This window comes from Phoxinus phoxinus, assembly GCF_949152265.1.
Source record: "Phoxinus phoxinus genome assembly, chromosome: 16".
Taxonomy (NCBI): domain Eukaryota; kingdom Metazoa; phylum Chordata; class Actinopteri; order Cypriniformes; family Leuciscidae; genus Phoxinus; species Phoxinus phoxinus.
Window position 1 is genome coordinate 11136611 of NC_136891.1, and position 14482 is coordinate 11151092.

Here is a 14482-nt window from a genome sequence, read left to right on the forward strand (position 1 = left end):
ATAGAAATGAAAATACATATTCATCCAAGCCTGAGATGTCCAAACAGCCAGTTAACATCCCCCAAATCTAGTGTATATAATAATTAGCATCCTTTGAAATTGTAGAGACAACCTGTAATTACAGACACAGTAAAAGTGCAGCAAATTAGAAAGCTGCCATGGGGGAGTCACTCTCTCTGATTTCAGCAAGTTTGCCTGAGGTCAAGGTAAAAAAATAAAAAACAGAACAGAGTGCCAGTAATGTTAAAAAAAATTTTTTATTCTTTGATCAATCAAATGATGCTGAAAATATAACAAAAACATTATTAAAACATAATTATTTAACACAGTTAAAGGCTTGATGCTGATTTTATTTTACTTACAACATAGCCTACTCATATTTTTTAATTCACACCAGCAAGCATCAGGTGAGTTGAAAAAAAATAATTGTTTTTATTCAGTATTGTTGGTCTTTTTCCCAGCGTGCACTGTTTGACCCATAGACAGGGCTTTGACCATTGTTTGTCACGTTAATTATTAATTAACATGTGTATAGGCTATATTCTAAAAGTCGAAATCATATATAACACAGATAATGACTTTTAGTTAAATAACAGTTACTTCACTTGGGTATCACATATTTCCAAAATAATATTATTTACGTAAAATAATTTAAAACATGAATTACCGGTACGCAAATGCAAGGCAGGAGCGAGTAGTATGAAGCTGCAGACTCGGAGCCTGCTGCATCTACAGTCCCGCACCCAGAGTCCCGCATTCTCAGTCCCCTCGTTTTTCGAGACAGCGCCACCTATCAAATAGGATTGGATAAACCACTGATCTATATAATGACATGTCATCATGGGATAAACACGTGAAGAACCGAAACGTGAGTATCGTCAATTTTATTCAATGATTTATTTTTTAATCAAACTACTTTATAGCTCATCGATACACCAACATATGAACAGTCTATTTAATATTTGTAATGATAGTTTGTAACAAAATTTGAGCCGTTAATGTATGTTTTTTCGCCTTTCCCCCCCGAAAATATTTTGATAGCTAACGTTAGCCTTTAACCATGGACTTTTTGTAGACAAGCCATTGTAAAAAAATGGATTAAAATTAGTTGACATTAAAGTAGACCAATTAAATACATTATATTATAGAATGTCATCATAAATTATTTAATCAGATTTACCTTTTTTTAATTATCGGAACTTTTCTCCTAAAACTATTGAATTAATTAATGCCGGAGTAATTATTTTACTTTATATAATTTATGTAGACTACTTAAATTAGTTCTTATAAAACGTAAGCATTAAAATGGATCAATATTAATTTTACTGTGATATGAAGTTGTTGCCAGCCATTTACAACTCATAGGCTACAGTTGCCTAATAATCAAATTTGCTATGCCTTGTATTAACCAGTCTATGGTATTAACATGTGAGCTAGAATGTGTCATTTGGCCTTTTTTGAGGGTTCCTTGTTTTAATTTGTATTGACTGAAATTTGACTGTATGGGCTCTATGGGGTGGTCTTAAATTTTGAATTTGAGTTTGACTCTCTCTTTTTTTTTTTGAAGATGGATATAACAATTCAAACAGGGAATTCACTTCCAGAAATACTGAAATGTATTAAATGCTGCAGTGATTACATTACATTTTACATTTATTCATTTAGCAGACGCTTTTATCCAAAGCGACTTATAAATGAGGAGGTTTTTTGAATGCAATTGAAGACAAAAATAAAGTCACTAACACAATTCTTTCTTCCTTTTTTCTTTGCTTTGTCCTGTTTACAGCAAGATGACAGTGATTAAGGTGATCGTTAAATAAAGTACAGAATTGTTTATTATTGGTGTTTTGTCTATTATTTGAGTTTTGCTTCACATTCAAAATATCAAAAAACAGGTTTTGTAATGTTAGCATGGTATAATGTTAATTAGACCATTATATGTTGAACTGAAAGAAAAAATGGAATTTGAAACATTGTACAAAAACAAACTAAAACATTGTAGCAATATAATATCACATAATATTTTTCAGATGATAGTTCAATCTGTATTTGTGTCCGTTACATCAGTAATTTCCTTTCAATTACACCCACGCTCAAAAAATAAATACTGGGTAATTAGTTAGTTTGAGAACACAATGATTATTATTTTTTTTGGTACATGCATTAAGCAGGGAACACAAATATTTATTTGGATAACTTTAAATAAAAAGAGACCGTAATCTTGCATTCCAATGTTTTCAATGGCATTTGGATAAGGGTGTTATACGATCTTCCGAACAGCAGGTGGCGCTGTCTCGAAAAACGAGGGGACTGAGAATGCGGGACTCTGGGTGCGGGACTGTAGATGCAGCAGGCTCCGAGTCTGCAGCTTGATAATGTTGGCAGGAGCGCGCGTTTACTTTATCCCTTTCTTTCGTTAGGGGGCGCGCGCGTGCGCGCTGAGTATGTCTTTCTCGTGAAGATGGAGGAGCTAAAAATATCGGACGGAAATTGGAAATTACCTACTTCTTCCCACTTCTGAATCTGGGGGAAAAAGGGTGCTTTTGTTGTCGGGAAAAAAATGGAAACAAGGAGATCAGAAGGTTTGTATTTATTGGGAAAATCTTATGAAAGCCAAAATTATAGCGTCCCATCAATCAATGTCAAAATCGCTATCTAGATCGTCTTCTGGAATTTCGGTCAAACACATGATATTTTCGCTGTGTATAACATACAATACGCTTTAAATGGATATTCATATAAGTAACAACATGCACTAATTTAACGACAAGGATGTAACTTAGCTGCTAGCTGGGATAACAATAACAGTTACCAGTCACCAGTCACAGCAAATCGTTCTCCTCCGCCATGTTTAACGTTACAGTTTATGTAGAAAGTTTAAAGTTTCCCCCAACTGGGAACTTGGGTATCAAAACTATCCTCGAGCAAGGAAACTCGATAAATTTACGATAATTCTGATAGCACGTGAAGGCAGCATTTTTGAACGGGAGAAAAAAATCGGTGAAAATATCTTAACACCGATGTAAACTGCAAGTTATAAATCTCTCGTCTCATCTCAGGTAAAAGAAGGTAGCCTAAATCATGGCAACTTGAAATTTAAATTTCATTCAAGATATTTACTTAAAATAAGTAAATGAAAACTTTAATTTAATATAATTTTAAACATAGGCTACTTTTTAAAGCTCTACGAAGTACGAACACCTCATTTTATAGTGCAATGTTAACACTCAAAGCAAGTAAAACCACACAAGGGAATTTCACCAAGACGTGCACATTAAACATACATTTAAAATGCCAATCAATCCATCTGAAAGGCCAAAGTGCTATGTTTTTTGTCATAAAGATGATTGTATGTTCCTCTGAACCCAGCAGGTGGATTGTGGTCAGTGAACTCTGCACGACAGAAACACATTTCATTCAACTCCATTCAGCGTCAGAGTATGTCAGCTCACAATGCCGCCTTGGCATTCGCTTCTACCCCACACTGTAAACAGCTGGACTGTATTTTACAAAAGACAAGTAACTTTTAGTTTTGTGCAAACCCCAATCCAAGCTCACAATAATAAACTGGCTGTGGCCAAATGTTCTCAGCGCCTTAGCCAATAGCCAGAGGGCTCACATGGAAGGCGGTAGATTTGTTATGGAGCAAAGGAAAAAAGACAAGAAGGGAGATTCAAGAGACGAAAAAGGTCACAGGAAATAAGTAGACTCATACACGCTCAAATATACTCCAAACATCTCCACCTTATCATGCATATTCCTCACACACGCTTGTTCAGACTCTTCCCCCCCATGCTCACTTTGACTGTCTCCTCTGTAATAGGCTCCAGATGTGGTGCTGAGGGGGTGAGGTGTTTGTATGTCATCTGCTCGGGCGGCTGCGCGTACACCCATCCGAGGGGGATGCTGTCAGCCCTGATGGAGGGGGCCTGGGCCCCAGGCCTGAGGTGGTGGGGCGAGCGGGTCACAGCCTACACACATCTGGAAGCACTTCAGGTCAGCAGGGCCTGGCTGCCTGAAAGGTGAGACGCTTCGACCTGACCTGAGCACCACAGCATGGAGAGCATGCAATAGTCTGGACGGAGAACAAGGCACTTGCATACACACACACACATATACACATGAGTCATGTCACTAATCAGCGCCCGTGGGTGTAAACACGGACCTCAGAAAGCATTTTCAATAGGTTGGGCCGGCAATAATGATGGGAAATAATAACAACCCCATTCCCTGTCTTTGACTTAGTGAATTTCCCAGAATTTCTAGCACATCTAACTTACAGTCTTGCTCATTGTGAAACTGGGTTTGACTGTATTGAATAGCATTTGCGAGTTTTAATATGTGACATCACTAGGTGATTAATAAATAAGTAAATAAAATAACGTAGAGATTTAAAGAATATGTCACAAAATCACTTTTTGCCATTTCAGGTTTTGCTACACTCACATACATTATATTTTAACTGTTAGAACAATGAATGATGATCATTATATAGCAGTACATCGTATATTGCATTGGTTTATTTAAAAAAAAATCCCATCAGACTAAATTAACTTATTTTAGTTGTAATTAAATCTGCAAAATAGGGCAGGGTGCAAACATGCATGTTTTGAGGGATTCTGCAAGCATCTCTTATTTTTCATCACTGATTTGCTTGTATTCATCAACACAGTTTTATTTTATCCTATTGGTTTGGTGTTTAAAAAAATACAGTTTGGGATTTTTTTGCTTTATTTGAAGTGCAAAATTTTTTGGGGGGCATGTTGTTCTTCTATATAAATAATACGGAATGTTCTTCTACATAAATAATATAAATGGAAAATGTTCTTTGTTTTCCCCATATAAATAAAGGGAAAACCGGGATTCACTTTCCACCATACTGTATGACAAACGTGCTTGTGGCTGTCTATTCGTATTATACAGGACAAAACTGGTAGCCGGTCTTAAAACTGAAATGCTCTAAATTTCCCCAAAGTGATCACATCGTACAAATGTACAAATAAATATTTAGTCTAAAAGATTCAGGGTTAAAGACATTGCAATGATCTGCTTGAAAAAAACTGAAATTCATGCTCAAAAAGTTCACACCCAGCAAAGTATATCAGATCTAGAATCTAATCTGTACTTAACACATCTAGTAACCAGTTCAGTACAGATGTTATATATATATATATATATATATATATATATATATATATATATATATATATAATATATATAATACACCATGACACTGAATGTAATGAGCTTCTGTTAAAAAATTATTTAACTAAGCAATTCAAAGGAAAATGTTGCTACTGCTGCTGCAAAAAAAACTGTATATAAATTCAATTTGATTTGAAATGCTTTAAAAAGTGGGACATTTTCTTTCTCTGTGTACACATGAGAAATCAACTTTTGCTAAAACAAAAAGTCCTGAGATTTCAGGAGTTCAGGCAGGATTAGCACAAAAAGTCATACAGCGGCTCAGCAGCATTGCATAGTATTGCACAATGCTCAAAATTATATTGAACAGCACAAATGTGTTGCTTAGTGCATTCCACTGAAAGATTTTACCTGCCAAAAGTTCAAACAGTTAAAAAATATTGTAGGATAAATCCAAAAGCATTATCATCTCACATAGTATCAGACCCAATATTAAAGAACATCGACAACCATCAAAATCTAAAATATGAAACAAAATTCATTTTGGATTATTTATTTTGTAGTGTTGGTGTTTGGACTAACATAAAGCAAGAACATGCAGATATATATTTTAACGGTCATGTAGTTACACTGTTGCCTGCAACAGTTTCTCAAATGTGAGCATTTAGCAAAAACAGCAAAAAGGTCATGTCTCTTCAACCGCAGGATTCAACACAATAGTATAAGATTTATTGCTTGAAATTGTTTTATTACTATATGGTTTCCAAATATAAGTAGAAGAAATATGATTGATAAAAATCACCTCCAGAAAAACTGAAACATAATTGTTATTGTACTGTGAGCAGATACATAGGTCACCATGGGGAACAGTATTTACCTTAAACAGTGGTGTAATATTCAAGACATTAAAAAATTGTAATCCAGCCCCAGTGCTTCCGTTAGCATTGATGGTTTTAAACATCTCATGTCTACTGATTAAACTCCACAAATGTCTCTTTATTCTACTGGATGTAGACATGGAGACATTTTGGGTCACTATTTTGCCAAATCTCAGCATTAAACGTCTGGTGTAATTTAAACCATTCGGCGGTGAATGGTGAACAACAGTCCTCCATTGTTTGCCATGAAAGTGTCTTTACTTTCCATCCGGTCGACCCAAAATACAGCCAAAAACAAACAAGCAAAGAACAGCTTACAGCATCCAGACGCTCCGTCTGCCACTTCTTACTGATTTAGCGGAGCCCTGCTCGTCGACTTGTTCTCCAAAGAGCAGACCTTGCGTTGTCTTTACAATCTTCGGATCAGTACAAAATCAGATTGAGTTTCTCAGAAACGTACCTTCATCTGTGATGAAGTAAAAAGCCAAATGAGAGGGACAACAATGCAATTCCATTGGTTTAGGAGGGGGTGAAAAGTCATATCCATTCTGCTCTGACACTGCAGGAGGCCAAACTCATCCAGCTCTTCTGAATTCTTCTCTTCTCAACGTCCCTTGCTTCTCTTTGTCCCCTCACCCCGTCCCTCTTTTCAGGCTTAGTTGACAGTGGGCACTTGGTTGAGGCTGTACTCTTTGGCCTTCAGTCTCAGGTTAGCAATGCTGTTGGCCATGTTCATTCCCTGTGTGGAAGTGGTGTTGGCACAAGTGGGTGGGTAGGTTGCCATGGTGCTGAAAATAAGATATGAGAATGATAGTCAATTTAAAATTTAACATGTTAAATGCATCACAATTTCAACTAGAAATTGATGAGAAATGTGCCTCAAATTTAAAATAAATACATAAAAATGAATTGTACTGTCTTCAAGTGAACCCAAAGATAATGCTTACGATTTCAATTGAAATGATAAACCATAAATAGAAATTTAAAGAAGTACTTGCATTCTGTGGGCAGCATTTTCTGTGGCACTCGCATTGGCCCTCCCTCCGGCCTTGGGTACCAGCTTAAGAATATATAAATAGTTAACAATTCTTCATAAATACTGCATTAATATGTATGCATTGTGCACAGTAATGCGTCAGGTGTGCGTTGAAATTGTGCAAGCTTGTTTTACTGGCATGGTCGCTGGTCAAATGCGTTTCCATGCCAGAAAGAGTTCCCGGTTGAGTTGCATATTTCAGCTGCTGGGAAAAGGGTCATTGGCCGGAGTGGCAGGGTTAGTTACTCTATATGGCTTTTAACAATGAAGATTACTGTAAATCAGAACCATAGTGTAACTAGAGTCACAAAAAATCCTGCCCAATGGACTTTTCTTCCTCTGAAAGTCAATTTGTATCCTATGGCCCAAAGGTCATGAGGGTCACAGGCAGATTTCATATGGTTTGTTTTCAGATTATCACTTCATTTTCAGGGGATCGGCCCACCATCACTTCCAAAAAGAGAGGCGGAAAACGACTCGCTAGCCAATCATTGTGCTACTTTGGAGTATTTTACGTACTGGGAAAAAGAAGGAATTTCCATTTTTTCCTTGTTTGCTGACACGGCCCTCCAATTCCACCAAAATTTTGACAAGCTTAAGAAAAAAATCTAATTTTAACCGTTTGGATGAAGAAAATATGGGCGACTGGAGAAGATGAAGTCACGGCGGGAGAGCAGAAGACACATACAGAGAGGAAATGAAATGAAACCAAAGCGCTCAGATAAGAAGGATTCAGAGGGTTACCTGTACGGGGCTGCGCTCCCCCAGGACAGGTAGTCATTTGGACGGGGTGCGGGACGGGGGACAATAGGCTGCTCCACTGCTGTTACGTCTCCCGAGTAGGATTTGAGAAGAGAAGCGTTCTTACTGGCCAGCATCGCCCGCTCATTACGCCGAAACTTTGCCCGTCTGTTTTGGAACCACACCTATGAGAACACAGTACAGTGGTTACTCCAGTTATTTAGCGCACGCCGATGAAAGGCAAATTGCAGAGCAAAGCAGATTCTTAGACTCGAGACATAACTGGTATAATATTTCCCACATCGAAAAAAAAAAAAGGTTAGAACAAAGCTATAAAGTTTCAGATTTTTTCTATGTTCTCTGACATTAGATGATTCACTGTTCTGCTTGAGATTGTTACCTGACATACAAATATGATTGGCTTAGCTATGATGGGATTTAGAAAATGAACCGTGAAAATTGATATCAATTCAATCAAAAAACGTTGAAGTCGTTTTTTCCCTGTCTCAGCCTCGGCGTAACTATGTTTTGCCTTTCGTGGGACTGCATTTCGCTGCGCTTTTTTGAAATTCAGCCTGATCTGCTGGTGCACACATGTACACCTTTTTTTGCAGAGGACACACATCAGAAGCTTGAAGAATGAGCAAACGCGCTTGTGAAACATGGTCGAAGGCAGAGCGGGGAGCCCAGATCTCGAAGCCTTGGCTGCATGCACCAGGCCTGGTGGAGGCACAGTGTCCGGTTACGCAGCGCCTGAGGAATGAGCTCAAAGTCTCTTTTATCAAAGCATTTCTGTATTGCTCCCTTTCTGGGACACATTAATTGCAGATGTGTTTGTTCTATTTCTTTCCTTTCGTTCTCCCCTTCCTTCTCTTGATCTATAAACGGGAATAATCCCCATCTTTCTACAAAAACAGTCTCATTACAGGAGAATGTGGAGACTGGCTGCGGCCTACAGCATGTGTGCTGAGAGGCAGAGTGATCGGCCGGGGCTTTTTAAACAATCATGGCGATGGGGCCGATGACAGTGGAGAAACAACACAAAGCTTCAGTGTCACCATCACGTTTATCTGTAACTGCATCCTTGCTTAAACCTCGAATTAGCAACTGGTTAAGTCACCATTTGTTACTTTTGAAGTAGCTTTATTTGCATAAATCTACATTTTTAAAATTCTCAAAATGCATGTATTTTCTAATCAAGCAGTAAATGAAGGACCTAATGGACCGCAGTTGATGATTGTGAGGTGTGAAGTTTACCTGAACTCTAGCCTCGGTGAGATTAACCCTGCGTGCCAGGTCCTCTCTAACAAAGGCATCTGGGTAGTGTGTCCGCTCAAACACTCGCTCCAGCGCCTGCAGCTGGCTGCTGTTGAATGTGGTTCTATTCCTCCTTTGTTTCCGCTTCTTCTTTTCTTCTGAGTTTAGCTGCTCATCTGGTAAAACATACACATATGATATAGTTATCAGGTGCTGCAGCTTTTAGATAAATGTCCACCAGCAGGCGTTTAGTTCTCACTATGGAATATTTTATTATTGACATTTTTATGTTATCTCGTATGCTGTTGATCTAACAGATGATAGCAAGATTATTATAAAATAATAAAAAGTGTGGTTATTATTAAAGGGATATGAAAGAAAAAGTTAAACTTTTTGAAAAAAAAAATTGTGGAAAGCAATTAAAAAAATTATAATTTTTTTTTACAGTGTTTTTACGTTTTACAGTGGCTTGAAAAATAACATTTAGTACTATAAAATGAATTACACTGCAACCAGTGAAGTCATCCGAGTTAATAAACCGATGGACATCACTATACAAAATACCTAATGAAATTTGAAATGAACTTTTACCTAATGAAAACAATATTTTGTAATGAGCCTAGACATTTCTAATGAGACCATAAACCAGAGGTTAATTTAAATATAACTTTTTTTTTTTAAAGTTTGAGTTTTCGTCCTCGCTCATGTTTTATCTTCAGTGTGCAGTTAAGGAGAGATTTAGAAAATGACAAATGCCCTTGCTTGCCGTTCTTTATCCTGAGCAATAGCATAGCAAAACATCCACTGTAAGTTACTTTTACAATGAGCAATAAATAAATAAACAAGTTTTAAGAGTCTATTCCCATCCGTGTCCCCACTTTATAGCCAAAAGCACAGAAGTAACTTAGACTCTCATGAGACTTGATAATCACTCAGCTGACAGCACAGACAAACTGCAGTGTTTTTTTGCACTTCATGACAACAGTAGTTCCCAGATCATAATTTTCCAAAAGGATCACAAGATGAAATTTGACATTTGACCTAGGCATAGCAGGGGGTGTAGTCTCTGTAGGCCTGTTGGAAAGATTGTCAAATACCAGCATTTTATTGGTTCGAATTTCAGATTCACTAGATTGTAAAGGTCAGTTTAATTACAATTTAACCTTCCTGTTTGTTACATTTAAATGAAAACTCAAGCTGTTTAATGGGGCATGGGCTTGTTATGTGGATTCTAAAAAAATGTATCCAAGAGTTTTAGGAAAAACACTAACAAATAATGAATGAGTTAATTAATTATAACAAAACATACTATATTACATTGTGTTCAAATACCTTCTGATTTCCCTGTCGGCTATTTGTAATTTCTCAGTATCTTGGAACAGTGCTCATAGGATGACAACAATATGTTTATTTATTTTAATAAATGTTTGATCATATGGGAGCTGATTTCATTAAAATGTTGTTTATAAAAATATAAATGTATGTGCTAACCTGTAAATTATAATAAACTTAGGCTATATTCTCAGAGGTTGTAATTCTAGTTGTGTGAATGATGTGTGTGTAGCCTAATGTTGATTTGTTAAAGAGAACTAACGGATTTATGCTTTTACAAGAGCCGGGGAATAAACGAAAACTGATGTGTCGAACAATGCAATATGACGACAACCATATCTCATTTTCACTAATTTTAATTTTAATTTCGGGATAGAGAGATAAATAACAGGAACAGTTGTGAAAAAAGTGTTTAGATTGTGCATTTTAAGAACGGCAATTTACAAGGGAACGTGATTAGCTTATAATGTTGCAATAAAAATAAATAGAAAAGTGTAGCCTAATGTAAAAAAAAAACAAGAAACAAGAAACAGGGCCTATCCGTAATAGCCTAGCCTACTTTTACAGAAGTTTATATAATATCCCCCCTGTAAGCTTATAGGTATCCTAAGTTTGAAAGATAGCAACAGGCCGAAATAAAAAAATATTTCCCTTTCGACCATGCAGCAAAACACTGAAAACACGATTTATATTAATAGACAGCTTAAGTAATGGAAGTTTGCTATTTGATACTATAATCGCATATGTATGTTCTCCGGATGCAGGATAATGATGACAAATTATAGTGTTTAAATGAACTGAAAAGGTCCAGAAAGTAGATTTAGGATTTTGTCTGGGGTTTTTCCAACGCCCTTTTTATCGTTCCTTGGACCAAGCAAACTAAATAATGACAGCGATCTACAAGTTATTCAGTTCCATTCTTTATTTTTTTTTACTGAAATTCGTTGCAGATATTCTAATTATTATATAAAGCAAATTATCTTATAAAAGTAAATGTCGATGTTTACTCGGCCATATTTTCATTAATCCATAACGGGCTGGAATGTCAACAATCATAAATTATGTACAAAATGCGTTTACGACCCATAAACTTTTCTCATGCGGAATCCTTTTTTTCTACTATTATTATTTCTGGAGAGAAAATTCGCCTGACCTACACATTTGCTATGAAAAACTGTGTAGTGTAGCTATAATATATTTAAAAGTCAACATAAATTAAATTGAGTGATTAACTAGGGAATCGTCTGACAATAGGACTGTGTGCGGCTCTATATTTACAGAATCAAATAGTCAATAAATCTGACAGTATTTTTTACGCTATATGCAAGTATCCTGTAGTTTATTGTATATTGTGCTGTCTCTGTTCAGTGGTATTGATATACAACAACACTTGATTTTCTGGAACATGAGCAGACACACTTACTCTCCTGCTGGGTTGTATCACTGCCGCTGGTTAAACCCGGAGATTCCAGCATAGTCCTGCCCGTTTCTCCAACACTTTCATCTGCCTGAGAACCGACCATTTCTCTAGCCTCCTCTAGATCCAACAGGTGGCTCACCGAGAAGTTCTTTTTGGCTTGCAGGTTTTCCAGGTTGGCTGTAATGGGACTCTCCAGTCTGCTGGATATGGTTGCTTGTCTGTCCATTACATGTGCATAGCTAGAAGTCATGACGCAAATACGATACAAGAGAGAGAGAAAAAACTGGGCAAGTGTATTGTTAAGCAAGCAGGTCCTCCTCGCATATATTTGAAGACAAACTCATAAGGAACAGCGCCTCCAAGCCGATGTCTTAGTTGCCTTTGCTCACTATGATAGCTAGCTACCTATAGGAAAGTTGTTCCCACAGATCCAGGAGGAGCAAAATTACAACCTGGTCTAAAACTTTGTGGAACTTAATTGTAAAGATCACGACTTCTGTTGAATCCGTTCACCCATGTAATCTCTTTCTGCAAAGTAATGTTGGTTCAATAAGAAGAAGAAAAAACTCTCCGAGGTCCACGGAGTTGTTGACTGAGCGCCGCTCCAGAAATGCTGATGCCTTTCAGATGCATGTGCGTAAAGCGTCGAGAGGAGGCAGGACACTCCGAAGCTGTTGGCTCTCTCCTCTACTCCTCTAATCACTCACACCCACACGCTCTGGCACTTCAAACGCGCGCTCACTGGCATGCAGTGGACTGGATTGTAAATGAAAAATTGAGACCCCTGGGAGAGAAGATGGAGCTGAAAGGCTCTCGTAATTACGTGGCAAAAGACTTTGTGCTGTCTTTGACGTTTAGCAGTAGGCTACCCACCCCTCCCTCCTCCATCACAGCGAGCTTCCTTCTTCGAAGGTTAACCCTCCCCAATCTTTGAATTCCTGATATCTGTCACTTATTGTCATTTTGCACAACAAAACTGATATTATCAATGTTTAAAGTGAAAGGTAAAGGAATCGTCCAAATAATGGGATGGTTTAGTTGAATATATATAGCCGTGCACCTTTAGTCGGGGCAGGGGTGACACCATTTTTATTTTTTGCAAATGACCATTCACACAGAACGCTTTTTGAAATGCAATTCTTTGAGGACACTGAAAAAAAGAATCAATGAAAGTTAATGTAGAGAAGGGTTTATAAAAGTTGTGTAGCCTATAAAGTGTAGTGTTTTTAGAATGCAATGAGTGCAACGGACAACAACGTCTATCTAGCGAATATTTACAATAAAAAAACAACGACTAAAGGCAGCCCAATGGAATACAAATAAACGCGTTCTTTTTTTCATTTGCTAGAAATAGCCTAATAATGATGTCCATAACTTTCATTGATTCTTTTTTTCAGTGTCCTCAAATAGGCTATAGAATTGGTAATGGTAGTCGACCTTTATAGGCTTCTTTATTCAACAGAAATAAAGTCTATTTAATTTCTCAGAAAACTTTTTTCAAAGTGTAACACCACTATACGAATAGCCTATAACATTATGCACATTCATCAGCGAACGTTTTGACGCTAGTTTTGTCGTCTTATAAGGCTTTGGCTGCAGTGTCCTACATCTCCAGCTGGGACGGGAGTCGTGTCAGGCCATTTGGTGTGTCTTTCACAAGGTAGATGTCCATGTGTTTCAATGGCAAGAGTCTATAGGCTCCTCACTGCCACAGACATCCCGTAGCTTCCAGCCCCAGATCTGGGAAAAGAACACTTGATGCCATCAAAGGAAAACGGATTGAAACCAGATGTGCTGCTTTCGTTCTTTCCATGTATTTAATTAAGCCGCTGTTGGGATGGAGTAGACCTTTTTCATCATTAGTTTTCCCTCTACATTCCCTCAGCTGCCAGCTCCTCTACAAGCGACTTCTCTAAAAAAAAAAGCGTGCTATCGGGGTGATCGTGCAATATAGAAGACAGTTTGTAAAACCGGTCCTTTCAACCACAAACAGCAAAAGTTTTTTGATTCAAATGTCAAATCCTTGTGCCACATGTCCATCGTCGTTTAAGCACAGACGTCTCGGATGAAAGACATTGGGCTACATTTGTTAAGGGCCTGTCAAAAGCCAAACTTTAAAATATTTTTTTTCTGTTTTGTGATGACTTTTTTTTTAGAAGTCTCAATGACCAAAAGGATCATTTGGACACCTAAATGTGCGCTTGGATCAAGTTTCTTGAATCATTTCCCTTTTAATCGAATTCCATTGATTTAAAATATATTTGACTAATGAAGTTCCATGATTTATCCGCTCAACAAACTAGTAAAATGTGTATTCTCTAATTTCACCATTTACGTTTTAAGATTTTATTAATCTCCATGAGTTTTCCAGGCCTGTAAATCACAATCTCGCCGATATTCCTAGGTTTCCATGACCGTGGGAACCCTGTAAATAGATGGACAGAATATGAAATGAAAGGCTATTATATTTCGCTCTGAGTGAACCTAACATACACACACACACACACACACCAACGGACAAATCATCACTAAAATGTATTTTGTTGGCTAAATAGGCCTATTTCGAGATTTTATAATGATATAAAGATATTAGAGATAATGTAGGCTACATGTGTGTAATTGAAAAACATAACTCATGACTCATAGCAACTGTGGATTGACATAATGGCATTC

At 37.3% G+C, this 14482-nt stretch overlaps 1 protein-coding gene and 1 long non-coding RNA gene across 4 annotated transcripts; one reads left to right on the forward strand and one right to left on the reverse strand.

Moving 5' to 3' along the window:
- The first annotated feature begins 2429 nt into the window (after positions 1–2429).
- On the forward strand, positions 2430–9028 carry LOC306983287. Of its 2 annotated transcripts, none has more exons than XR_013794332.1 (3): positions 2430–2582; positions 3824–4022; positions 8415–9028. It is a non-coding gene; the product is annotated as an uncharacterized lncRNA (long non-coding RNA). The 2 variants fall into 2 exon arrangements; XR_013794333.1 differs by lacking the exon at positions 8415–9028 and adding an exon at positions 7492–8105.
- Positions 5667–12676, reverse strand: prrx1b (paired related homeobox 1b). 2 transcript variants are annotated; one of them, XM_079583535.1, is made up of 5 exons: positions 11813–12676; positions 9058–9233; positions 7804–7985; positions 7022–7083; positions 5667–6811 (listed from the first exon to the last, which is right to left on the reverse strand). In XM_079583535.1, the coding sequence occupies exons 1-5, from the start codon at positions 12057–12059 to the stop codon at positions 6756–6758; spliced, it is 723 nt and encodes a 240-aa protein (XP_079439661.1). In that variant the 5' UTR covers positions 12060–12676; the 3' UTR covers positions 5667–6755. The 2 variants fall into 2 exon arrangements, with proteins under 2 accessions (XP_079439661.1, XP_079439660.1); XM_079583534.1 differs by lacking the exon at positions 7022–7083 and having other exon boundaries at positions 5691–6811; positions 11813–12456.
- Positions 12677–14482: the final 1806 nt, after the last annotated feature.

What these genes read in the sequence shown, in the direction of transcription:
- prrx1b (XM_079583534.1), bottom strand. Translation starts at nt 12,059, where the DNA reads ATGACTTCTAGCTATGCACATGTAATGGACAGACAAGCAACCATATCC. An exon ending in TCACCGAGGCTAGAGTTCAG is followed by an intron (nt 7,986 to 9,057) that starts GTAAACTTCACA and finishes GTGTTCTCATAG; the next exon opens with GTGTGGTTCCAAAACAGACG. An exon ending in GGGAGCGCAGCCCCGTACAG is followed by an intron (nt 6,812 to 7,803) that starts GTAACCCTCTGA and finishes TCTTATTTTCAG; the next exon opens with CACCATGGCAACCTACCCAC.